We start from the raw sequence: 27410 nt of genomic DNA, 5'->3' as shown, positions 1-27410 counted from the left end.
TCAACTCATGTCGTTCACAGGTTGCCGCCGCATTTCCAGATAATACCGAAGTGGCACCGCATGAAATCGTTCCAGGATCCATGGTGATGGTCCGCAACTTTGACAGATCAAGTCCGCTGGAGCCTCGTTGGAAAGAGCCCCGACAGGTCCTCCTCACCACCCGTACAGCCGTGAAGTTAGAAGGCCGAAAAGGATGGATACACCTTTCTCATATTAAACTGTTTAAAGGACTGAAACCTGCCTTAAAGAACATTTCCCAGGATTCAAAGGATTGCCAGAATATTGTTCTCAAGGACTGTCCCGCAAATGACATTGATTCAAAATCCCCCCTGTTAGAGAAAACTCCGCAGCAGGAGTATAAACAGAAACTACGGTCTAGTAAAATAAGTCAGCCAGTTTGATTGTCTAAGTCCTCCCCTAGGTGAAACGGTTAGACTGTTTCTGACATGTATAAAATAGACCCCCATAGTGAGAGAGTTAGTCAAAACTCAATCCGATGTATCGTTTTTCTATGTTTCATATTGTTTTCCAGCCTTATGATTTCCTGCACCAGTTATGCATTTTACCTATGTTTCCCAGTTTCACATGTAAATAAGTCTGCTAATGCTACAGTAGAGCACACGTTTAGTGATCTGCCCCCTCACGAGCTGTCCTACCGCCTCGCTATGCGTAATAACTCATTTATCCGCATGTTACATTACTCACATCAGTCCAGCAATGCCACTAATTGTTGGGTGTGTGGTCGACTCCCCCCTTTCCAGACCCCGAAGGGAGTTCTGCCACTTTTTCCTTATCCATTTTCACATAATGGTTCGTGTGGAGCATGGTCCACGTTAACGTCATCCTCAACAGATATGTCTTTTCTTAACAGTACATGTTTCCCAGACAAGCAAGGTCTTCCCCACAGAACCGGGTTAGATCTAGAAAATGAAGTGTACAATTTAGGTAATTATTCGTCGAATTTTATGGTCCTGAATGTTCAGTCTGATACTACTCCAGACTTACCTGCTATTTCAGTACTACCAGTCAAAGGCGAATTATGTGTCCGAAATAAGGGTTCCGTACATGTAGGACATAGTGATTGTACTACTATTGTCAAGTATAGTGACAGTGGGAAATCTATTTTCAAAGCTTCACGTCATTCATATTTTATTTGTGGTCAAACCGCATATGTTCGTCTGCCCCTCGATTGGGAGGGAACCTGTTACATTGCCTTCCTACTGCCACCAGTTTTCCTAGCCCCACCTGATTATCATAGAAACACACATCTAGTACACATTAGACATAGAAGGGAGTCCCCGATTGTCGATTACACTGAAACCACTCTAGAACAATATACCGATTTCAATAAAGGTTTCTTTTTCTTTATAGGACCTGTCCAGAATAGTAAGTTAATCCGTAGATTAACCAGAACCCTTGAAGCTGTAATAAATGAGACTGCCTCTGCTCTAGGTAACTTAACCGAAGAGCAATCTGCTATGAGATTTGTCGTTTTGCAAAATCGTCTCGTCCTTGACGTCATACTGGCCGATAGGGGCGGGGCCTGTAGAGTCATCGGATCTAGTTGCTGCATTTTCATTCCAAATAACGCGCCGTCTGTTTATTCAGCTATAACCAGACTCCATAAAATTGCCCATCTGATACACCAAGATCCAGGCACCTGGACATGGTCCGGTTGGTTCTGGAATATAATTTCCGCATGGGGATGGAAAGTCTTGTCCTTTCTAGGTATAGCAGTAGCGATCATATTCAGCTGCTGCCTCTGTATACAATGTGGCCCTGCGATTTGCGGCATTTGTGCTACCTCTTGTATTCCTAGTCCCAAGCCCAGTTCTAAATCCCGTTCCAGGATAATTCGAGACGAGCAAATGATACTGTATGAAATGATAGATGGTATCATGAATATTGATGTTTCCTGATGGAAACGTAGTGACAAGGAGGGAATGTGGAAAAGTAAATTTTGCCATGTTCTGTGTCCCTACGTGTCATCCATCATATGTTATGTGTGCATGATTAAATATGCATATGCATTCCCCATGTCCGATTAATGACGCAATTACAGTTGTGTCCACCTCTAGTATGCCAGTTCCCAGTCCTCGTGAATACTACGAATATCAGGCCTATGTAAAGCTACGTTGCCACGTTTCTCAGTGTGCACGTTATTTTATTATAAAGTCCCCGTTTCTAGGCCTCAAAAGGGCCTGGACATCAGATTCAGCTCCTGTCTCCTGAAACCTCGCTGAGGAGCGATACAGCCCCCACCTGTATCCTCGACCCTTCACTTACTTCCTGCCTCGCAGTGCCCGGCCCAGCATGGCTCAGTCTCTGAGTCTGCCAAGAGTATGTTATGTTATGAGTCCAGTTATCAGTTCAGTCCTCCTTCTCTGCATTCCTAAGCTACTGAACTGCATCAATAGTTTCCGTCATTGTCTAGCCTTCACGTCTCCACGTTAGAGAAATACTGCATTTAATGGTCATTTAATATTCTTCATCACGCACTACATGTAGAATAATGCATGGTCCAGTCTTAGAATCAAGTTAGCTTTTCCCCTCCTGACTTCTAGTTTATATCAACATGTTCTCTAAACATCAGATACTAGATACTGTTTAGGTACATGTCGCCCTGACCCTCCAGACTTCAGTCTCTGCTCCTAGCACAGAGTTCATAGCCCCCAGCTTCTCCTAGTAATACGTCATTGCCAGTTTGCGCGCACCATCAGGTTAGAGGTCCCGGCTCCTCAGGTAGCCCCCTCCATGGTTTCCGCCCCATTCATGACATATCCTGTTACGTCTGCACCACATGTCTATGTATACGCCCAGTTACACCTACTTTTGTCCTTATCTTTCGCGACTGCTACGCGTCACACCTTCTGCTCCACCCACTGCTACGCCTACTGCAATGTAATGCTATGTGTTTGCGTTATGTATATATGCTCATGTATTGTTATTAAAAGGCAGCGCGCTCATCCCAGATCCAGCCCCAGCAGCTGCTGGGCCCTGTCATCCTATTCCCATGCAGGTTGTCCTGTTCCTGTCCTTATGCTGTATTAAACCTGCAAAACTCCTACTACCTCGAATCTTGACTCTTATTTATTGAGCTATCTGTTATGATATATGTCTAGTCAAAAATAGGGTAATATTTATTTATTTACCACAGTAGCACACATTTTTACATTCTCATGCTACCGCTTACCTAATTTAAAAAGGCCGCTAATTCATACATAGTGCGCTACCACACTCGTGATTCAGTTCTGAGTGTACGGCGGAGACGTCGTGATATTCCGCCTTGTTGGATCTCAAAATGCACGTAACTCCTAGTAAAAAAGGTGCAAGGTTTTAATGTTACCCGGATTCTTACAAAAGGCTAAATTCAAGTCCGTTAGACGCTACATGGCATACGCGGTTTCCTACCTTGAGTTTACACAGGGGTGCCGACAAATCCGGATACACTGCCGATGCGTCAGGTTTTTCAACCCTCTAAATATATACTGCGTGTAAATAGGGCCTTCCCCTTTAAGAACCTAGGCTCTACATTAACCAATGACACCCGTTCTTATAAAAGAACTTCCAAATTTCAAATCAGGGCTGTTCTTTTTGAAAAACCTGACGCATCGGCAGTGTATCCGGATTTGTCGGCACCCCTGTGTAAACTCAAGGTAGGAAACCGCGTATGCCATGTAGCGTCTAACGGACTTGAATTTAGCCTTTTGTAAGAATCCGGGTAACATTAAAACCTTGCACCTTTTTTACTAGGAGTTACGTGCATTTTGAGATCCAACAAGGCGGAATATCACGACGTCTCCGCCGTACACTCAGAACTGAATCACGAGTGTGGTAGCGCACTATGTATGAATTAGCGGCCTTTTTAAATTAGGTAAGCGGTAGCATGAGAATGTAAAAATGTGTGCTACTTTAAATGGTGCGAGCAATCGGTAGTCCGTTTAGTTGCGTTTTTGTATCAGGATTAGGTAAACGCCTTAAAAGTGAACCGGCAAAGAGTGATTGTTTTAAAATGGCATATTAACAGGCTGCTCGCCCTTTCTCTAACTAGGAGCCTATATCAGTTATATCAGCAGAATATAAAAGAACACAGGACGTCCTTGCCGTAAACAAGTTTTTTACTCAACCTACGCGAACGAATTGGCACCACGCAATAATATCACTTAAAGATATTTAGGTAAGTGGTAATTATACACTGATCACCCGTATATATTTTTTATAAACTAGCACTATAGAATCCCGGCTTACTTTGTTTGGTGTGTTATATTGTTAGGACCTCATTCAACACACCGGAGGCCTCGTCATGTCACCTACAACCGTTTAAAAAGACCCCAGTAGAAGGACATAAAATAATCCTCTGAGGGTAAGAGAACCAGTAATATGTTTCTGTTGTATAATAAAGAAGCATTATTGTGGGTGCATACTAAAGCAATTGTTTTTTGACGAATAGGATACTGTGATCTGTTCGTATTTTAACAAGAAACTTAGGCTAAGGAAGCTCCGAAAGAACACTAAATAGAAACAAAAGGTGAGCAGTTATGTGTAATCTTGTTAGCGTAACAATAAAGGCTCTAAACAAGGGAACTGGGGAAAAAAAGTTTTTGACCCATGGCTTACCCGCATATCATCTTGGTCCCCTTAGAAAACTTTAAATAAATCACCCAGCCTTGAATCCGTGGATACAGCATCTATACAGCCGCTCTGCAGCTTAAATAATTAGAGAACAGCACTGTTCTTGTACTTCAGTACAAGTTTAGGTAAGAAATTTATACTTATGTATTAGAAATGTAGGAAAAGTTGCCTCTATAAAATCATAGTAAATTGGTGCTTATACTTAAGACACCATTTTTCTAAAATAGGGATCCTAACTGAAATAGTGTAACAAATATGGAATTTCTCTATTCTCCAACCTTTCCTATCTTATTCTTCTATTTTCTCTATTTTATAACTCTCCCTGTACTTAAGGAACAATAAGGAACCGTGTTTCAGTAAAAGCCTTAAGCAAACACAAAGCCATTGAAATGCTTAGATGGACTAGTCAATTGGATGACAACCACCAATTGAACCATTAGATCTGATCAACCTGGCATCATTGCTTGATAAGAGAATGATATATAAGGATGTCTTTGACAAAATGTGTAAACTTTTGTATTTTGCCAAATAATTGAACTCTGAGTACCACATCTTCGTGTTTGCCTGTACACATTAAAGTGTGGCTTGGGTATGGAAATCTGTATATGCATAGGTGTAAAATATTTGTATATAAGGCGATATATCATTATTGCGAATGTTTATACCAATAGAATGTTGTAACAAACTAGAACTAGTTCAGTTATATCACTTAATGATAGAAGGTGTAATAAGTAAACTATTGTTATAATCTTTTTTACAGAAATTGGATGGTTTAAGTCCCGATGAAGGCATAGTTTATGCCGAAACGCGTCGACCGGATGCCACCTAACCTCCTTTTTAATTAAATTTTCTTGTGAATACACATGTATCATTATAGAATCTTTTATCAATTTTGATCAATGCACTGTTTTTTATTGAATCCTTTTTAATCAAATTAAAAATGTATATGTCCTAAAACTGCACTAGTTTGTTTTGTTGAATCTATTGGTTGTTGCTCTAATATATGCCTGGGATTGTTATTTCACATATACTGACTTTAACTAATGCCATGCTTGAGTTGGGCCTTTCCAGACCTGACTACATTTTCATTACAATGGTCCTCGATCCATCTGAGAATACGGTTCAAGTCGCTTTGCTCAGTTCATAATTCTCTAACAGCCTGATTCATGTACGGGCCGTTTTGCGTGGCCCTAATAGCGAATCATAGCGACTCGCTATTGAGGACACGCAAAACGGCATTCATGTAGGAATTGCTAAATCAATAGCGATTCCTACATGTTCTCTATTTGCGAGTAGCAATTTGCTACTCGCAAAAAAAGGAATAACTCCCCATTCATTCCTATGGGCCAAAAGGCCCATAGGAATGAATGGGGAGTATCCCTTATTTGCGAGTAGCAATTTGCTACTCGCAAATCAGATAGCGAATTTAAGGGTGCCAGGGGTGTCCAAAGGACACCCTGTAGCACCCCTGAAATGCTAATTGAAACAGGTGTTGCGCACACACATGTCCAAGGGACATGTGTGTGTGCAACATGCAACTTAGAAAAATGCTTTTAAAAGCATTTTTCTAAGTTTTTGCTATTTACCGAGAGGTCTGACCTCTCGGTAAATAGCGGCCCAAAATTGCTAATTCGCAATTCTTAAATGTGTCATGAATAGCATTTAAGGAATCTCTAATAGAGATTCCTTAAATGCTAATCCTCGCATGTTTGCTAATTCTTTATTAGCGATTTTTGCATTTGGGATTGTGAATCCCAAAAGCAAAAATTGCACTCGCAAAGGGCCAGATTCTGATAATCTGGCCCTTTTGCGAGCGCATTTAGCTTCATGAATCAGGCTGTAAATTCCCTGAAATCTTCCCCTTCCTCCATGCATTTTAAATTGCATAGTCTTTTATAAGCTATATGATGATCCAGTTTGTTACTACTACATTTCTCTACAGTTAAACAAGTGAAGCTAGGCAGAAAAGCTTTCTTGATTGTGGCGCCTACTATCTTGAACAAAGGGGCATATTATCAAGGACCAGTGTTAAAATTATCACCGTTTTATCGGCAGGAAACTGCCGATAAAACGGCGATTTTGGGCTTGATAATACGCCCTTGTTAATTCCCATAGAAGCCCATGTTCTTGTGTTAACATGGGCATCTATGGGAATTAACAAGGGGGTATTATCAAGCCCATTATCGCCGTTTTATCGGCAGTTTCCTGCCGATAAAACAGTGATAATTTTAACACCGGTCCTTGATAATATGCCCCAAAATGCCTTTATTTTTTCAGGAGTATGCCTCCATGTCTCCGTGACGTGAAGCTTTTCCACAACTCCCTGATGACTTCAGCTGGAAGTTTCAGGCTCTTCTAATTAAGCAAAATAAAAATACAGCGCCATTATGGCCATCTGCATTAGTTCTACCTGGATACTGGCAAAGATGGCCTATTCTTCTTGGGTGAAGGACATATTGTATAATCTCAAAGTCAGGAACAAAGAAAATGCATAAAACTCAATGAATATCCTAAGGGAGATTGATGTCTCAGGTGCTGACTAAGGAAGTAGAAGGGAGCGGGGGTCATTTGCTAGTTTCATCTGTCCAGAATCACCAGGTCTTTCCTGGCGATGATGGATCTTCCGCTCTTGATAGGGCGGGCGGTCTGATGACCTACTCTGACGGGCCCTACTCCATTGGCCCATTCATTCCCCCAACTTGTAATAAAATGGGCAGACTGAGAGTTTGACGAACAGGGTATTCCGCCGCGTTTGTGACACCGCACCATGTCTGCCAAACACTCAATGGGAGCCTTGGTCACATCTTTGGGCATTAAAGCTAATTTCAGACTCCCCTACAGGTATCTTTATTTAAGCCGTTTGTTCCCATCACTCATCCTGGGCTCTCCTTTTCCTCTCTAGACCCGCCACCGTAAAAGAGAACAGCAATGAGGAGCTTCTACTTGTTATCAGGTCATGGACAAGCATCAACCCGATTTCAAACACCATTTTAAACTTTCTTTTAGCAGGGTACACCTCTAACCATGTTTCAGAAATCAACCCGCGATCATGAATTTAGCAATAAAACAGGATGTGAGGATTTGAGATGCCACCAAATGCCACTACTGGACCAGTGGATTGGGGGATTTAACGCAATAGTCACTCTGTTGTTGCTTATGCCCTGCCTTTCATAGAGCAATGCCAACCAGTGTCCTATCACACTGCCATATGGATGCAAATATAATTGGCATCATTTATTATAAAATGTGGCACAGGGGCTATCAGAAGTCAGAAATGTATGCTAATTGCTGTAATTGTTGTTGTTTCAGGTTAGTGATTGAATACACATTTCTGCATTGATTCAAACTCACTATAGCCTTATAGCCTGCCTTAGCAGGCAATACCGGCATTAAAGGCCAACTCCACCTTTAAATGCCTGAGTGGAAGGCTGATCCTTTAACAAGGCAGTGGGCCTTTAGTGTGCGATATAGCCCAGGTACAGAAGGCTATGAGGCTATTAAAACATTCCGCAACTAGAGAGCAGAATGCCCTAAAAATATAAGAAAAATATGCCTCACGGAGCCCGATGGGATTTAAATACCTTCGGATCCATGAGACCTTTGTTCACAGCAACAGCTGTGAACGACAACTTTGGAATGTTGGCACTCCGGGCTTCTACCGCCCATTATAAGCCTGCAGCACTCCATTGTTTTCAAAGGAGCTCCACACATTCCAATATTCTAATTCTCTTTGGATCACCAGAATGCTCTTGTACCTGAGAGGTTCATGTAGTCCAACAGACACTTACTTACATGTGCGATCTGCTGCAGGTAGCAGTCGATGAGGTCTTGCGGTTCATCAGACAGGTTCTCCCGGTGGGTCTTGATCTCCTGCTTGACATACTCCTGTAGCATTTTCCACTGAACAAAGACTTCATTTTGGGACAGAGGTAATCTGCGCATCAGGAATGGGAATGCATCGTACAGCTGCAAAGAGAAGTTAAGTAGGATTCATTGAGGAGCAAGCGACTGGAAGGTCTTTGAAGAAACACATTTAAAATCATCATCTGGGGTACAAGCAGTGGCCCTTTTACTGTGCTGAAGTGCCACTCGTCCTGTAAACAAATGCAAGCAATTAATTGGCAGAGGAGTTGGCCTAACGGCTAGGGTGGTCGACCTCAAATCTGGAGAACTGGGTTTGAGTTTCTGCAATATCCTGTGATTATGGCCAAATCACTTAATCTCCCCGTGCCTAACAAAAATGAATGTGTCCTCATGTAACGCAACTGGTGCCCGTGTAAGCTCTCTGATACCAGATACCTTCGGGTCAAGTTTGCGCTATATAAAACTCTGTAAAGATAAATAAATTAATTTCCAAGGTATTCTGTGTTTTACATGATTGCAATAAACAATGTAATCATATTTGCACAGCTTTGTTACTAGTCTAATGTAAGAAAATAAAAGTCTTCTTTTATTACACTAGAAGTAGCATCTGAAACATCACATCTCTTATAAGTGAGAAAAGTCATATCAACTGCAGTAAACAAGAATGTTTATTGCAAGTTCTTTCTGTTGATTTCTCTAACACGTTCAATAGACTCCTGTCATGATCAAGAGTGGCCATAAGGTACAAGTGCTGATAATGGGTCAGTAACCAGTTCATCTTTCTGTTTCACTGATGAAACAGGGTCTAAAACAAAAGTATTAATTCTGCATTGTTATAGTTGTGGATCTGGCATTTGGTATCAAAATTGACAAGTTTTACTGACACTGCCGGGGGTTACCATAGCAACAAAGCATCTAAGATCCTATCTATTAACTGAAGAACCATAACACATCCCTTGAAAGTACTGGGTACACTCATTTGATTGTAGGGGCTAGAGGAATGAGCCCTGAAGCATAACTCTAGGTAATCCAGGTAATGAAAGACCCATTAAGCTGCTAAAAATAGTATACACCTGAAAGTGAGGCAAAACATATCCATGTACTTTGCTGAATTGTAAAATTTGGAACATGAAATAATATTGGTGTATGCAAAAAGAGGCCGATTTCAGTTCCTTGCAGTTGCCGATATTCTGTCCCCCATGACTGTTGAGAGGTAATATGGCATTCCAGAATGTATGAACAGATGTAGGAATCAATAATCCAGACAAATAAATAGCTCTTTTATGCAACCAGAAAAGTGGGCAAAACATAAGGCAGATGTAAATAATACATTTCTGGATTTTGCAAAAAGAAGGCAAACGTTTCCCGAAATCACTGCACTGTCCGCTTGTGGAGTTGCACAATGTAGGCATTGGCTACTATTATACATTTTATGTGAGGCACTCACTTGATGGATATACCAAATGCTGTAGTTATGTTAACACAGCACGTTTTTGAGATTATATGTGCCTAAATAGTAAGTGTTGTGAAAGGATGCATATACTGTCAAATCAGACATCATTTGAGGGCCTGGGCGTAAAATTCTGCTCCGCTTGTTCAGTTTTTTATTCGCTCGCGCTCGTCAACATTAAGTTGGCAAGTGAAGAAAATCTTACTCCAGGCCACTTCCTGGTGAGATTTCTCATCGCGGTTGGTCGCGGATGGCCGCTACCGATCGCGTTGAGAAACCATCTGTTCGCTTTGAGGAAGCTGCCGCTCAAGTAGAACATCTACTCAAGTGGCATAAAGAAGCAGCACCCTCTTGCACTGTGCATGGTGTGGTTTGTGCTGCTTTTTCCAGCTCAAGACAAACACCTGATGCTAAAAATCAGCACGAACGGCGTAATTTAATGCACTTCGCAGCTTGCAGAACTCTGTGAGGCGGCTGAGTTTTTTAATAATTTGTGGCGTTCCACGTAGCAGAACTCGGCGAACTCCACCCAGGTCTAAACATTTGTTCAATGCATCAATATCCCATGGATGTGTATAGGGTCATGAAGAGAAAATGTCATCCAGGCATATGTCCAAGGTGACTGTCAATACTTGTTGAGACAGTTTCTGAGAATGGTGTCTCCATTGCGTAGAGGTGGTCAGTTATCAGGACTGAATCAGCTACATGTGGAACAGGTTTTGATGTAGTGACAACATTTTCTGGGCTGGTGGAAGCTGCTGATTTTTGCAGTGCAGACAACTCCATGATAGCAAAGTCCTGAACAGAACTGAGCTGAACATGAGAGGGTGTTGGAGGCCACATGATAAAGCTTAACGCAGTCAATGGAATCAATTAGATTTTTCTAGGATCATGGTAGTGGTAGCAGCATTGCTTTGCATGTGCCTTACCCCTATCATTGGAACAGGCGGACAAAATGGAGGTCAAATCCACACCTTATGTATTTTCTCTTTTACACAAGATGGCCTGGTTTAGAAGTCCATACAGTACTTTAAGAATCTCTACCGCTACGTTGATTAGCGTCTTTTGTATTTCTAACATGGTCTCTGATCTCTAGCAGGTTACATAGCAGATCAATGCATGACTGTTGCTGGGGGACACATGCCTCCTGGTAGATCTGAGAACAAACATCAGATTATGAAAAACTATGTTGTATTGAAATACAGTTTTAGGCAGGCTATTAGTCCAAGTTGTGGATTATACAGGTTATGGTACAATGACAACACTGTGCTTAACTTCTGTTACCTGAAAGGCTTGTGTTGAACCTGGCCCTTTTTGCAGGGTCACCCCCCAGATTGTTGGCTTCCGATGATGAACCCTTTTTTGCAGTCATTAATACACAGTGCACTTTTCTCTGCTAACCAACAGCATGGTGCAATTGGCTTCCACCTAATTGGTACATTTCATCTACTTGTAGGTCCATAGTAGATCGCACTACATGTACTCAGGGTCTGTAAATGAAATGCTAGAAGTGGCGCTCCAGCAGTCATTGAGCCTCCCACTAAAGTAGCCTTTTAAAATATGTCTCAGGCCAGCCACTGTAGCTTGTAGTGCAGTTTTAAACTGCAATTTCTACCTGGGAAAATGAACTTTTTACCAGTCCTAAATCTTTTCTTTTATTACTAATCAAAGGTAGGGCAGGGTGCATGGTATTTAAGAAGTAGGACATATGGGTTCAAGGTTAACATGTCCTGATAATTAAAAAATCCTAAACTAATTTTTCACTACTGTAAGGCCCATTTCTCCTATTGGCTAACACTGGGTTGGTTACTTCAAAGTCAAAGTCAAAACAAGCTTTATTCGGTATAAAAAATATCCATAAAAGCATTCTACACAATAAAACTTGATTCAGGGCAGTAATATAACAATAAAAAACATTTCTTCGTGTTACAATCCCCTTTCCCCCCCCTCATAAAAAGATTTATTAAAAAGGATAAGTTTTTCATTTTTGATATATAGACACCATGCTAATCAATAACATTTTGTGGGGTACATTGAATTACAACAAGCTTTAAAAAGGTACCTGAAGTAGAGCCCAACATCTGGTCAACTGATCAGTCTCATAGACAAGTGATTCCAAATATGAGAGCATTTTCCTTCGTTTAATTGCTAATTGGGTGAAGGAAATTACTGCATTACAGATCGTGACATGATCTAATTTACATTTAAAAAAGAAGGGGGTTTTATAGGAATACAGGATTGCAGAACAAAATAAAGTGCAATGTGCTTTGGGCAAATTTACCATTGCAGGGGCACATAGGAAGATTTGCACTCCAATTGCCCATCTTAGGAAATGCTATCTGAAAATGCAATGTTTGTAGCCTTAGTCTAGTCAAGTAAAGTCTGTGTTGGGTATTCCTAATGAATATAAGATAAGGTTGAGTGCCTAATGAAAAGGGCCCTTCACTGAATGATCTAACATTAGATTTAGTGCATAGCCCTGCCTCCCTTTTTATCTTCCTAGACCCAAGGAGTTTTGTTTTAAGCTCCCCCTTACTATAGTTGTCCATGGTCAATGGGTCTTTAAAAACAGCATTCACATCACACTCGATCAGAAGATTATTGAGGTATTTTAACCATGGTATCTTCTTCGAGTGATCAAGTCTAAGACAATCATATATTATATCCTTAGTAAAATAAGTTTCTTCCTTTGTCCAAATTCGATGCCATAAGTTGATGGTCAATACACTAATCGAATCGCTTAAAAAAATGAACATCTGTTTCTCTATGGACAATATAGGTAGCAGTAGAATTAGGGATTGACAACACCCTACGCAAAAATGTATTTTCCATTTTTTGTAATATAGATGTATCTGCCATTCCCCAAAGGGCGCCACCATAGCATACCCCAGAAACACATTTGCTCCCATAAAGTTTTAAAATCTCTCTCACAGGCTTGTTACCTATTTTTGTGAGACTTTAAAAATAGCCTCACTTGTCCTTAAAAATGTCAATTTGCTTAGGTTAATATGTGCATTCCAGGTACCTTTACAATTAAAAAGTAATCCTAAATATGAAAAGGTATAAGTCCTCTCAATGGGTGCACCATTTATAAAGTGGGTACTCTGTTTAGTTTTACATTTCCCACAAGTCATAACAAGAGTTTTAGATAGATTAATTGCTAGGTCTTTATCAGTCATAAACTTGGTAAAATTATCAATCAAAAGCTGAAGACCGTTTGCAGTCCTGGAGGACAGGACTGCATCGTCTGCGTATAATAAAATAGGTGTTACGAGTTTACCTACAATAGGGGCATCAGCCTTAAGACCCTGTAGCAAAGAATGAACTCTATTAATATGCAATGAAAATAAAAGTGTTGTGAGGACGCAACCTTGTCTAATCCCTCTGGTAACTTTAAAGTGCGTTATGCATTCCCCTGTTGGTCCATATTGTATCTTTGATGTTAAATGGACATAAATTTGAGACAAGAGACTAATGATATTGGTTGGAGCACCCATCCCTTCCAGCGTTTGCCATAACATAGTATGGTTCACTAAATCGAACGCGCTGGAAAGATCGACAAAGCATAGGTGAAGAGAACCCTCCTTTGCAAAAGTGTATTTTCCCATGATTAGCTCCAAGTTTATTCACTGTTCAGCCGTTCCGATTCCTTTTCTGAAGCCATATTGTGTTTCAGTTAATATGTTTCCCTCCTTCACTCAACACTCTAGCGTAGCAAGTAAAATTCTGCCCATAAGTTTGAATGTGGAGTCAGGGAGGGAAATCGGTCGGTAACATTTGGCACTAGCTCTATTGCCCTTCTTGAAAATTGGGATGATTACACTTTCGACCCATGTTGCGGGCAACACCCCGTTAGTAACAGCATTTAAAGATTTTAATTAAATGGGGCACCAGAAATCAATGTTATATTTAAAGATATCTATCGGGACCTCGTCTGGGCCTGCCACCTTCCCACTTGCACTATCTTGAAGGGCAGTTCTAATCTCATCTACAGTAATTATATCAATCTTGCCAAAAGTTAACAAGGTGACATTTCCGCCCTTGCCCTTATTATTGCAACATTTAGCGGGATTAAAAATTCCCTCAAAGTACGACAACCAGTCCTCTGGACTCACCACAGTATCGATTCCTACCGAATAATCACCTTTAAAAAGGGGTTGATCTATGGTTTTCCAGAAGAGGGTTGGTTACTTATTACATTTGAAATGTGCTAACGTTGGATTGTAAGCAGATAGAGATATTAAATGAATTGTAATTTTAAATTGTATTTAATGGTAAAGTCAGATTTTAAGACAGAATTCTGAAAGTGCTCCTTCTAGAAAGTTGCCATTTACTTGTCCAAAGCATTCATGCCTTCTTCCAGTGTCCTGGGTTGTATACCTGTGAATGGTTCTTCTGTTGGGGTTTGTGTATTCCTCCCAGTGACACAAAGGGAGCTAGGTGTGAGCAGGATGGGTCATCCTGCCATGATTGCTGGGAGTGGAGCTGTGCCCACCCTCACTGACAGGGGCTCCAGCACCCATAAAGGAACCTTACATCAGCCTATTTTACCCCAGACAGTTTGGAATCTTGAAAGGGAATGGATGAACCTCCCAGAACCATATGTGGAGGTAGGGCAGGGTGTCCCCCACACACAAAGGCTTGCACCAGGTATAAGTATTCAACCCTCAGAACCAATCTTCAGAACACTACTGGACCTATGGATTTTACAGAAGAAGGACTGCACTGCTGCTTGAAGACTGTCTTGGTGTCTGAGAAGTAAGCATGGTGTTATAAAGACTCCTGGAACAGGTAGGTGAAGTTCAAGTCACTTTTTATTACGGCCTCCACTCAGGAACCTCTAACACGTCGCCTTGCAGGTCCAGCGACTACCAGCTCTGCCAGTCAGCCTGCCTTGTCAACATTCTAAGGCAGCCTCTCTCTCAACTGTAAGAACATTTCAAGGGGTGGAAAGGGAGGGGGGCGGAAGGGAGAGAGGGAGAGACAACTGAAGGGAAGTGGCGTGTAATTAAGCAGAACAAGAAAATTAAGGGAATTATAACAGATGGACCTGCCTACCTCCATCCCAGGTTAACCAGAGTTACTCCAAGGATCAGTTGTCTGACCTCCTGTTTAACTACAGGGACATAACAAGCTCCAGGGACCTCCCTGCAGCTGCCCCGCTGACCTGTTGCACCTGGAACTGCTTGGACCTGTTGGACCAGCATCTGAACCTGATTAATCCCTGCTGTCCTCTGCTGGAGTCAGTTCCTGATCCCCTAGAGGTGCCCTGTAGATCCTGGACCCTTGGCTGACTTTAGTCTGAGCTCCTCCCAAGAAGGAAAGCTGAAATCCTGAAGTTTGGGCTCTTCACATACACAAATGGGCCCCTTCATGCCAAGACTCTGCTGTCCACAACAACCACCAGTGCGAAGCTCTGGTGAAGACCTTCGCTTCACCAAACATCGATCGCCAGTGACGACCGGCAACATTTATGATTGTTTTCAAAACATCCATGGTTATTTAAAAAACCTATCGATTCCAGAAAAAAACCTGGAGTGACCACTTTAGTATAAAAGATCCACACTCACCCCTGCAAATTAGAGGAGAATTCCTTCCCAACTGAGACGGGGGCCCTGCATGCCGAATCTTCGACACACAGCGGTCTGACCTCCCTTGCGGGTTGTCATCCTCGACGCAGAGTCAGGCTCCTTCGTTCTGAACCATCAGGTGCGGGGCTGTTTCATCCCTGGGGGTTTCTTGGCTACAGATACACATATCTATGCCCATACATACACCTACACATCTAGGTTAGGCTAGGTATATTTTGGCAAATTACTTAGGGCAAGCATTTTAGAAATATGAAAGTGCTACTGTTTTTATCTGAACTGTTTCTGTTCATCTTATTAGCACTATGGTAGAAATGTATCTACTATTCACTATATTGGTACTAGCAATATCTTTTGTATGCTTCTGTCTCCTGATTGTTGCAGCACATATGTTTTACACCAGGCTGTCGCTGGACCAGTAAATTCTTATTGAAACGTCCCAATTGCCATCCTGTGTGTTCTCAGAGAGAAAGCAAGCATGAGTGTCTGAGCGGATTGTACTGTACTGTTTTCCACGATCCCTGAGGAATCAGGGTTGTCATGTTCTGTGGTTGCCAGAGACTACCTCCTCCATTGTAGAGTACAGGGGGGTGATAGTGGCACTGTAGAGCTAGCAGGTCTAACGGCTGACATATCCTGTGGGGGTGTCTGAAAGCAGTTGAGACACCAAGCCCTCAGTTTAGAACATCCAAAAACGTGCAGGTCCTGGAGAACTCATAGAAACTACACAATAGCTATAGTGATGAGCATCCATGATGATCTACGTCATACTTGCGGCCTCCTCCACCTCGAACGGAACACTTTGCACTGGACCTATAAGGTAACTTCCCTGGGCACTACCCTGGTCTATATATCCAACCCATGCTCCATAGGGTTCAGCAGCCTGAACGTGTGACTTTCCCCCGGTCTAACGTGTCCTGATGTGGCAAGAGGGGCGCTTTGTGCTTTTAGGGGCTATATGCACTAAACACCTTAAAATGTAATATCTCTGGTTCTACTAATTGGATTTGTGTCGTTCTTGTATCCTTTTATTTAATACAATGAACTCAATGTCTTCAAAGTTGGTTTGGCATTTTTCCTATGTTGTGTTTTCACTTTATTACTGGTTGGGTCTGAGAGCTTTATTTCCCTTGGGTCATCTCGCTCCCATGAGAGTCAGACTCCCAGCAGCTATTACAGGACTTGGGACTTAGGTCCCGATCACGAGTTTGTGGTGCTGTGGCAACCGCCTCACAGACGGTCCAACTGCTGCATTTTGAGTTTAGCGGTCGGACCGCCACAGGACCACCGCAACAACCGGGGATCATGGATCCCACGGCAGGGGTGCAGCGGTGAGAGACCACAATATGCTGGCTGTGCCAATGTGGTACTGCCAAGCATATTACGAGTTGGCCACCAAGACCCTTCCTATGGCGGTGAGCCCCGCCAAGAAAAGGGTGGCGATGAGGCAATTCAAGCCTCATGTTGTGCCCCCGCATGTTTACACCCACAGTTTCTGCACAGTAAGAAATGCACGACATGATGCATTTCTTCCTGTGCAGGAATGTGCTGCGGCCCTCCCACGGCACTACCTTGTTTTATGGCTCTCATTTGAGCCTTAGAAAGGCACATCCCTGGCAATGACAGGCCCCAGGAAACCCACCGTGGGGCCTACATTTTGTAAATTGGAGACGGGCCATGTGGTCCCCCCTCCCCGAGCCTCTTAAGGCCCTGAGCAATTAATGAGCCCATCCCCCAGGGCCAGCTCAGATGCTATGTCCCGAGAAGCCCATCCGCAGGACATATCGGTTTCCTGCCCACAGCGGCCTGGTTAGGGAAACCTGTGTTGTGTAGCTTGGCAGGAGCATTTTCACAACTTCTGCCAAGCAGGAGGTAACAGCATGCTGCTCCCAGGGGGAAGGAGCCTAAAAAATGCTCAGATGTTTGATTTGTTTCCCTGCTTTTGGTGATGTGGGCAGGGAAACAGGTCAAACTATTGCTTCCGCCCGCAGGGAGAAGCATTAGTAGCCGCTAATGTGGGGCGGAGCAATGCCAGCTCCCGCTGTTCGCGAGGACCCTGCTGGGGCCGCTGGGAACCTTGAGGCTCCTCATGCAGCCCCCAACAAGACTATGGTTGGTGCTCTGGGTGGGCACCAGGGCTGCCACCTTTTATTGTATGGGGCCTTGGAGAATGGGGTCACAGGGGCCGAGATCGGCCTGGGGATGCCCCTGCTTGCCCCTCAAAAAATTATGTCGGGCCCCAGGGGATGGGGTCCCGGTGCCAAAATGAGTCTGGGAAGGGGGGCTGGAGTGAAAATCAGCAAGGCATGGGGGCTGCATGCCCGCCTCCCCCTAAAAATGATGCCGGGCATGAGAGATGGGGTTCTCTGGACCGACAGCGCCCTGGAAGGGTCTGCATGCCCCCCTCCCAATAATAATGCAGATCACAGGGGGATGAGGTCCCTGGGGCTGATTTTGGCCCCTCTCCTCCTGATAATCATGCCAGGCCCAGGGATGGGGTCTCTGGGGTAGAAATAGGACCGTTAGGAGGGCCGTGTGCCCATCCCCTGATAATCACGCTGGGCCTGGAGGATGGTGTCCTCCAAGGACACATTCAGCCTCGGGAGGGGGGGCACATGCGCACACCTCCCCTTTATTTAAAGCATTTTGGTTTATATATTACATCTTCAGGGCTTGGCCACATCCAGACCTGCATTACCTGCCTGAGCCTGCTATGACAGTCTTTTTCTATAGCTTTGCTTTTGTTAATTTTCAAAATACAATTTTCTTGTAAGTTGTAATATTTTTGAGAAGATGTTGCCTTTTTTCTGAATACAGAATTATGGTTATTAGATGTTCGTTTTCATGGCAATTACGATTATACTGTAACAAACTTGTTTTTTCTCTTTCTTGTCCCCATTATCCATGTCTCTTAGTGCTCCCAAGCATTCCCTTGGGGTCCGGCACCAATCATTTTGCCTTCCTTTTGCAGTGGATTTTTTTTACGATTTATAAGATGGTGGAATACAATTGATTCCCTTCTTTAGCTAATAATATTTGCCCAAAAATTCAAATGTGATTTACAGAAATTGCGTATTCAAATTGCGATTTTAAATCATCATTTTATACAAAAGTATTAACCTTTTCAAGCCACCTCACTAATATCTCAAAATTTACGGAACAGATTTATATCAAAGAATGTAAATGGTTTAGACCTACATACTAACAAATGTGGACTTATCTTTTAATGGGAAGCTGTTAACAAGACTTGGGGGGATGAGGGTACATCTTTCCAATCCAAAGGAGTAATAAGTTGATGTCTCCACTCTTGATATGGCTTCTGACTGATCTAAGAGTTCGAGCCCATGATGTGTGCCACTGATGCTGGCAAGGAATTAGCCCTCTCTTTAGATCTCTCTTGGTCTCCAGACTGGTGAAGATAGCCTATGAGTCTGCACAGTGGAGAGAACTGAGGCATTCTCATTGACTCTCCAGTTGACTATTTTACACGATGAATCTGTATGGGCATTGCACAAACCTGCCAGAGACCTTACCAGGTATATTTTAGGAGGGCACCCACTTTGATTCTGAGAATTAAAGGGACATGACAATAGTGACAAAGGTGTTGGTATTCAGACAAAATATTTAATTAAAAATATTGTGTAACATAAATATTGTGTCAAGAATATCGTGACACATACATATTGTTGCCTTTAAAATCGTTGACAAAAATATTGTTTTAGGTGTTGGACTTATTATCAATGTGTTTAATATTGATGTAGTTAATAAAGTTGTTTTTAATATCGTTTTTAGTGATAATTAGTGTGTAATATATTGTATTTTTTTTATAGTAATTGTTTATAATTTTTAGTAACTGTTTTATAGGAATTGTTTTTGTTATTTAATTCGTTTTTTTGTTTTTTGATTTAGTATAATTATATTGTTAGGAGTGGTATGTTGGGTTTATAGGGGATAAGGGTGGGAAGTATTTTAAAAATAATGCATTGGTATATATATTTTAGTGTTTATTTTTACATTTTAAAAGATTGATTAGGAACAGGATGTTGGGTTTATAGGGTATAAGGGTGGGAAGTATTTTATAAAAGTTGGTATTATTGTGTATTTTGGGATGTTCATTTTTGGAGAAAAAAATGTAAACTTTTAATAGCGGGATCCTGGGTTTATAAGGGGTAAGGGTGGAGAGTATTTAAACAAAATACGTATTTTTTTATTTTTATTTTTTATTTATTTTTATTTTTATGACCGTTGGTATTCAACATGTATGTTACACAGCATTCAGCTTACAACCCAGCTGGGCCAGCCGCGAGTAATGAGTATTACATCAAGCGTATCAAAGGAAAACAGCCTTACGGGCGACAACCCTGGGGTTCGGCGGCGTATATTAATCTGCTACATCGCTGTACAATCATACAAGCATTCGGTACTGTAAAAGTATGGGTCTATGGGGCTTTTCTCATTTTGTAGGCGAGCACAGAGTCCCAGAGCCATGCTAACACTCATCAACGTCTTCAGGTGAGGTAGAGCCCACTATGACACGTGTAAATCGCAAGGTAGAGTGCCGGTTGAATTCGTCTTTCAAGCGGGCGTGGTGTGGCATTATTGAAAGATGAGGCTGCTCAGCATCTCAAGTGCGTCGGTGGGTGTGTATCTATGTAGCGTATCTACTCTGATGAGAGTGGCTGATGTTGGTATTGGCATTCAGGTGAGAACACCTTGGCCATGGCTGCTATTTCCGAAGGCCTCATGTGTAGTGAGTGCAATAGTCGGCTTTCAAGGGCTTGGTCCAAAAGGAGGTAGGACCAGTATATCAATAAACTACAAAACAGTAACTCAGGAAATACAAGGTAAAGGTAGGTGGAATGGGGGTGGAGATAGCCATGTGCCCAAGGAGGGAAGCGCGGTGCCAATGTGTCGATAGCGGTCCAGAGGGTGGGTGGGTGGGAGATTAAAGAGGGCGGCTCGCCTGTAAGTCAAGCGTGCAAGGGGGGATTACCACCATAAGGGCACGTCGGGTGTGGTAATATAGTATCGTGCGGGAGGCAGCCGGTGGCAGGACCCCTTGCAACAGTGATATGTGCGGGGTTGTAGGCGCGGGAGGGGCAAAACACCCGCCATTGCGAAGCAACCAGATATGTAGCATGTGTTGGGCAAGACGTGGTAGCCGTGCAGGCAGCGATCGGAGGAGCATGTATGCCGCGTAGTGTTCATTGCGGGGAGGGGAAGGGGGGCAGCATATATCACTTCACCTGATCCCTTGTTCCACACATTTCTGCTGAAAGGATTGTAGGATGTCATCCCAGTGTTGTGCAATTGGAAATTTCCTGAGGCCCGCTGTCTTCTCTCGCCACAGGACAGTGCTCTCCGCTCGCGCCCAGTTTGCAAGCGACAGGCTCCAGTGTCGGATTTGTGGGGGTGTGTCGTCCTTCTGATAGAGCAAGGTTTTGCATCGCGACTTGCTCGAGTCATGAACCTCGAATCTGTTGTAACCCCGTAAACAAATTGTACGTGTTACTAATCTCTTTTATTTTTTATATACATGTATATTAGAGTAGCTTGCCTATGTGTTTTACTAATACGAATAACCCTTGTCTTTAAACATGGACGCTGCGCGAAATTTGATTCTGCGCATGCGTTAGACATAATCACGTGACATGACGCAGTCACAGTTTGGAGGGAAAGGGTGCGCATGCGTAATAGCCATAAAATGGCCGCGCTTTGTAATAACGAGGTGAAGCTTGCACCACTGCTCTTGTGATTTGTCTGTTGCACTTACCCTTAATTGCATAGTATATTTTTTTTTTTATAAGAAACCTGAAGTACAAAAACATGAGATGTAATACATTCATTTATTTCCATGTGTTAATTTGTTTTCGCTTACTTTTCATGTACCGCGGGAAATGTGGGTCTGATTGTACTAAGAGCCATCTTGAAGGTCCCTTCCACGCATGCTCAGGCAGCCCGGGAAGAAACAACCTTGGACAGTGGAACTCAGCCAGCTGGCAGCCACAGTCAAGATGCTCATGTGAAAGCCACCTCTGCCCCAGCGAGATGGAGTTAAAATGTTCTGCAAATAATACAATGTATTCTTTTCTATTGTATTCTGCGTATTCTCTCATGGGAACCCCAATCTTGCTAGGCGGTACCCAAACATGTAAATAGGGCCTCAGAAAAGTCTGTTCTGATTGGTGTGTTAACCCATCCTACCTTAGGACCAATCGAAATTGGGGATTCTGACACTTTGCAACATTTGGGGGGTGGTACACTGTCCCAAAACAGTATATCTAGCCTAGGTTCACCTAGGGAAGTCGTCCGACTTGTCCGAATAGCTGACCTGTCACTGACCCAACGCACTCAATAGGTGACTTGATACAGAGGTGCTGCGGAGCTCTCTGTCCGAAATTTGACCATAGACTCTGAAGGTTTTACTGAACCTTAAGTGCTAGCGGAGCACTTTGCTGGGAAATTCGCTGACCCAATCGGGGTCCTGACTGATAGCTGCAGAGAGGGTGGAGCGCTGGCGTTGCTTCCAAACTGCGGGTGCGGGTCGTGTCCTGGTGGTCCTGTCCTGATCCTAATCTGGTTTTCCTGTCCTGTCCTGGGGTGTCCATTCTGCACCGGCTGTCCCATTGAGGGTTATCCTTCCCTGAGGGTTTTCCTGTCTTTAACTGACCCGTGGCCAGGGTTGGTTTTCACACCAGTCTAGGTAAATATCGCTCTGAAACTCCTAAAACTGCACCTTTCTATTTTTCTGTCTTTGCTTCAATAAAGACATACCTTTTGCATATGATAATTTTCCATGCTTTTTCCGCAACTGTTGCATACCATAAAAGTCATTTGCATTTAATTTCATAGCGTGTTCCTATGTTACCCTACCTTTTAGAAATCATTTTCTCCATTGCAGTTTGCAATTTCCTGATATGGTCTCTAATTTTCTCTCATAAAACTGACTAAAGTAACTCTGATTTATAGCGTGTTTCACTTTGCCCTTAATATAGTTTGTGTTTAGGATTCCAAAGTACTTAGTTATGTTCATGGAATATACCCAATAGCTCAATTTACTAGTATAATAGCTTGTTCATTCATAAATGTCCATTCTAGTGTTACCAATATTTTCTTTCCACTTAGCGTGTTCCCTGTCGCACTAGTATTTGAAACATAAATGATTGTCCTTATAGTTCTTCTGTATAGTTATGTACTCCTTGCTAAATTGATTTTAGACTGTCTCCTTGTAGTGGAGTGTATATTTTAAGAGATGGAATTTTAAGATAAATCTTTTAAAACTTCCAGTTGTCCGTGGTCATTTTATGAAAATGCAAAGTTTATATGTTGGGTTTGTATTTTTCCTGCCTTTCCTTTCACAGCTAGCTCCCTGACCCATCGTGGTCATAGGTACCCGTGTCGGTGGATGGTAAGTCGGGTACACTGGAAATAGTAGGAAAGGAATCACGATTATTGGTAGTAGATTGTAAGGTCATCTGATCAATGTAGATGGTGAAATTGAAGTATATGGGCCCGAGACCGAAGTGGGGAAAATATTGGTCGGGTGACCTGCGATCTCTATCACTTCCACCGCTTGGTAAGCAGTCTCTTGGCCGTGATCAGCCCGAGATCCCAGTATAGGTCCTGGGCCTTATTCAGCCGTGTGCGTTTGTATAGTCCCAGTACGCAGGCCTCCCAAGTTCTCGGCACTTGTTCTTTGGTGCAATGTTTAAGCAGTGTAGTCACCCCATCCCAATACTGTTGAAGGGCAGGACAGAGCCAGAGCATGTGGAGGAGGTCCGCCCCCAGTAAGGAGCAGCGACTGCAGGCAGTATCCATGACTGAAAAATATCTGTTTATCTTGTCCGGGGTGAGGTATGTGCGGTGCAGTATGTAGAGCTGTATAATTTTGAAGCGAGGGTTACGTGGGATGTTAACTGGGCCAGCCAGGATCATTGCCCACTCCTTGTCCGTCCAATCCCTTCCCCTGTCCGTCGCCCATTTCTCTCTCAGTTGCACGGTAGTGGGATGAGTATGAAGCAGAAGAGCTTGCGCTAGCCAGTGAATTATGTGCGTGCCATTGCTCATGACGTGAAGGTATTGTATAAAGTGGTGAGTGGGCAACTCGTCAGATATGTCCCCCCAGGCGGCAGTCAGCGTATGGATGAGGGATGCGTGTAATAGGAACTGTCCAGCCGGAAGAGATGTGTCTTCTACGAGATTGGCAAAGGGGAGGAGGGCGCCATCTGAGTATAGATCCCCCAGTGATTCCACTCCCGCAGTGGTCCAGTTGTCCAGTTTCACAGCCGTTAGAGTCCCCGCCGCAGTCGGGGTGCCCAACAGCGGGAGTACCGGGGCATAAGGTACAGTCGCCCGGGTCAGACGCAAGCAGCGGAGGAAGCATCTACGCACCACTGCAAGCAGTAGTTGTGTCAGACGGGGTGTCCGGGTCAATGGATGAAACAACACATGGATCTGCAACTGGGACCAGACAGCGGTGTCCGTGGCAGTGTCTCCCAAGTTCTTACTACCTAGCCAACCTGACACCCACTGCACTTGCGCCGCCAGATAATATAACTCCATGTTGGGTACAGCTAGTCCTCCCGCCTCAGTGGGCAGATAAAGCTTCGTCAGCGCAACGCGCGGCCGGCCTTTATTCCAGATCAGGTCACGTAGCAGGACCTCAAGGTCACGAAACACCCGGGTAGGGACATAGGATGGAATATTTGCAAAGTAGTATAGTAACCGCGGCAGGACTATCATTTTTGTCAGGGCTATGCGGCTAGGAACATTCAGGGGCAGCGTTTTCCAGAACCCAGCCTGCGAGCGGGTGGATGTGATCGCTCGCATCAGGTTCCCCTCCAATATATCCGCAGGGTCTCGGTAAATGTGGATCCCAAGATATCTGAATGTCATGCGATACCACTGTAATCTCTCGCCCCCGATGCGTATCTCACTCTCGGGAATATTCGGGTCAAAGGAGTAGGCCCCTGATTTGGTCCAATTCACCTAAAAACCCGACATTTCCTCAAAGGTGCACAAAATGTCAGTCAGGGACGCCGGAACATCACTTAGGTCTTTGACATATAAGAGGAGGTCGTCAGCATACAATGACACCACATGAAGTCCATCTGCCATCGGTATACCCCACTCCGCCCCTCGGGACCTGAGTATCGCAGCCAGGGGTTCCACAGCTAAGGAGAACAGCAAGGGCGATAGGGGGCAGCCTTGCCTGGTGCCCCTCTGCACACGGATAGGGTCAGAGAGCAGCGCACCAGTGCGGACGCGGACCGTGGGTCTGCGGTATAAGAGGCCAACCATAGTCTGATAGTCGTCTCCCAGCTCAAATTTGTCCATGACTGCTCGCAGGTAAGGCCATTCCACTGAGTCAAACGCCTTTTCCAGGTCCAGTACCAGGCACCCGGCGCGTGGCCACTGTCGTGTGGCGTACTCTTGTATGCGGAATAAGCGGCGGATGTTATGGGACGTGTGTCTCGTCGGTACAAACCTGTTTTGGTCATGGTGTACCAGCGCGGGAACCATGGGGGCTAGTCTGCGGGCAAGCGCAGAGGCGAGGATTTTATAGTCCGTGTTGAGGAGGGCTAAAGGGCGGTAGGATCCCATCCGCTCGCTATCTCTGTCGGGTTTGAGTAGAGATACAAGGGTAGCCTCATTAAGTGTCGGGGGCAGAGAGAAGTCGTCCGTAGCCGCAGCGTACATCTTCACCAAGTGGGGGATAAGGATGTCCGAGGCGGCCTTGTAGAATTCGGCTGGCAAGCCATCCGGTCCCGGAGACTTGCCATTTGAGAGATTAAAAATGGTGTTGCGGCGCTCCTCGGAGTCCAGCGGTGCTCCGAGGTCAACCTGTTGCTCAGATGTTAGGGTGGGTAGTTGTACGGTCGAGAGATATTCGGTTATGGCAGCCAGTGGGACACGCAGTCGGGAACGATACAGCCCCGAGTAGTGATCTGTGAACGCCTCGTGTATTTGACGCTGGGTGTAGAGTAGGCTGCCACCTTCCGCCTGTATTGCTGAAATGGGGGTCGAGCGATCCTCCCGTGCAATCAGCCAGGTTAACAGCTTGCCAGGCCTATCACCCTGTCCGTGGACGCGGGCAGAGTGTGCCGCAAAGTTGACGTTGCGCAACCGGTCCAGTAGGCGGTCATGTTCCGCCATGGCCTCCGTCAGTCAAGCGCCCGCATCCCCCCCGCAGCGTGCTCAAGATCTAGTAGCTCGGTCTCCAGGTCATTTTCAAGCTGTCGCCGTATGTGTCCCTGTGTTCCCAAGCAGAGTCCCCCGGTCACTACCTTGAATGCGTCCCATTCAGTTTGGGGAGAGGACGCCGTACCAGCGTTGAGTTCAAAGTATTGAGCCGTCTGTGTGAGTAGGGAGTCACGGAAGAACGCGTCAAGCAAGAGGTCCGGCTGGAGGCGCCAGGTGGGGATAGGTGGGTGTGGGTTGTCCCAAGCAATGACCAACGTGTGGGGATTATGATCCGAGTGCATGCGGCCCATATATTGCGTATCCCTGACCAACGGGAGAAGTTCAGTGGTGACCATGTATCGATCTAAGGGTACATGTAGCGCATGCGCACCTGACCAGTAGGAATATGTTCGGGTTGTGGGGTTGCGCGCCCTCCATGCGTCGTGGAGATCCCATTGCAGGGCCCAATTGAGGAGGGTTTTCGTGGTGGTGTGAGCCTGGGCATTAGCCGGGGGTGCGGTAGATCTGTCCAGATTTACATCCAGGACGCAATTGTAGTCGCCCCCAAGAATCCACGGGATTCCATGCCAGGACGCCAATGTCGTGGAGAGGCCATCAAAGAAACCGCCCTGATCGGTGTTCGGGGAATATAAAGAGGCAAGTACCACAGGGCGCCCATCAAGTCTGCCTCGGGCTATCACATATCTACCCTCTGAGTCTATCCGTGTGTCTATGACCGCCCACGGGGTGCCTGGCCGGATCCACATGAGTGCCCCACGAGCATAGGAGGAGTACTCCGTGGCGTAGAGCTGTCTGCGCCACCTGCGGCGCAGTGCGTGGACCTCTGTTCTATTTAAGTGTGTTTCCCGTAGTAATGCGACGTGAAATTTGTGACGTTTTAAGTAAGAATAAATTTGGTAACGTCTCGACGGTGTGTGCATGCCTCTTACATTCCATGTGCATATCTTGATCTCAGCCATACTCACTATTGTTAAACAAAATACGTATTAGTGTTTATTTTTGGATGTGTATTTATTACATTTAATCAATTACATTTAGAAACTTTTTGGAATGGGATTTGGAATAATATTGGATAAGCGTGTGGATAGATATTTTTAAAATAATTAAAGTTATTTAAATGAATTATTTTAGAATTATAATTCTTTTTTTAGATTATTTATAAAATCAATTTCAAATTTTAAAACAGACTTCAAAAATATTGATACATTATTGTTAATTATAATACATTTAAATGCATTTCTTTAACAAAAATAGTGTTAAATGATATTTGTTGAGAAATTATTGTTAGTTTATAAAAAGTAACATTTATTATTATAAACAAATTCTAAATTTTCCAAAAATGTATATAGTTTTTGAATGGTGTGAAAACTGAATAAAATATTAAAATATTTTAATAACAGTTAATTTGAAACAAATTATTTAGGTAGAAAAATATTCATATATCTTTTTTGATAAATTATTTTATAAATAGGTAAAATGTTTCAAAAATATTAAGACATTGCTAAATTTTTATATAAATGTATTAATTTAAAGGGAAATTTTACATTATATATTTTGTAAAAGTTTTTAAACTATAATATTCATACTTATATATATAATTTAAATTACATTTAGATTATGTTTTAAATATTGTACTTTGTTAAATATGTTCATAGATAAATATTTTACCCAAT

General features: G+C 43.6%; 1 protein-coding gene across 1 annotated transcript in view; it reads right to left on the bottom strand.

Annotated features, from left to right (window-relative positions):
* Positions 1-27410, bottom strand: part of LOC144791729 (cytochrome P450 2J6-like) — a 165375-nt gene that overhangs the window by 33626 nt on the left and 104339 nt on the right. Inside the window, exon 5 of the mRNA XM_078666497.1 lies at positions 8425-8598. Coding sequence (XP_078522623.1) covers positions 8425-8598 — 174 coding nt within the window. The remainder of the gene's footprint in view (positions 1-8424; positions 8599-27410) is intronic.

The sequence above is a fragment of the Lissotriton helveticus genome, chromosome 11, assembly GCF_964261635.1.
Source record: "Lissotriton helveticus chromosome 11, aLisHel1.1, whole genome shotgun sequence".
Taxonomy (NCBI): Eukaryota; Metazoa; Chordata; class Amphibia; order Caudata; family Salamandridae; genus Lissotriton; species Lissotriton helveticus.
Note: the sequence above shows the minus strand (reverse complement) of the source record. Positions and strands in the feature narration are given on the sequence as shown.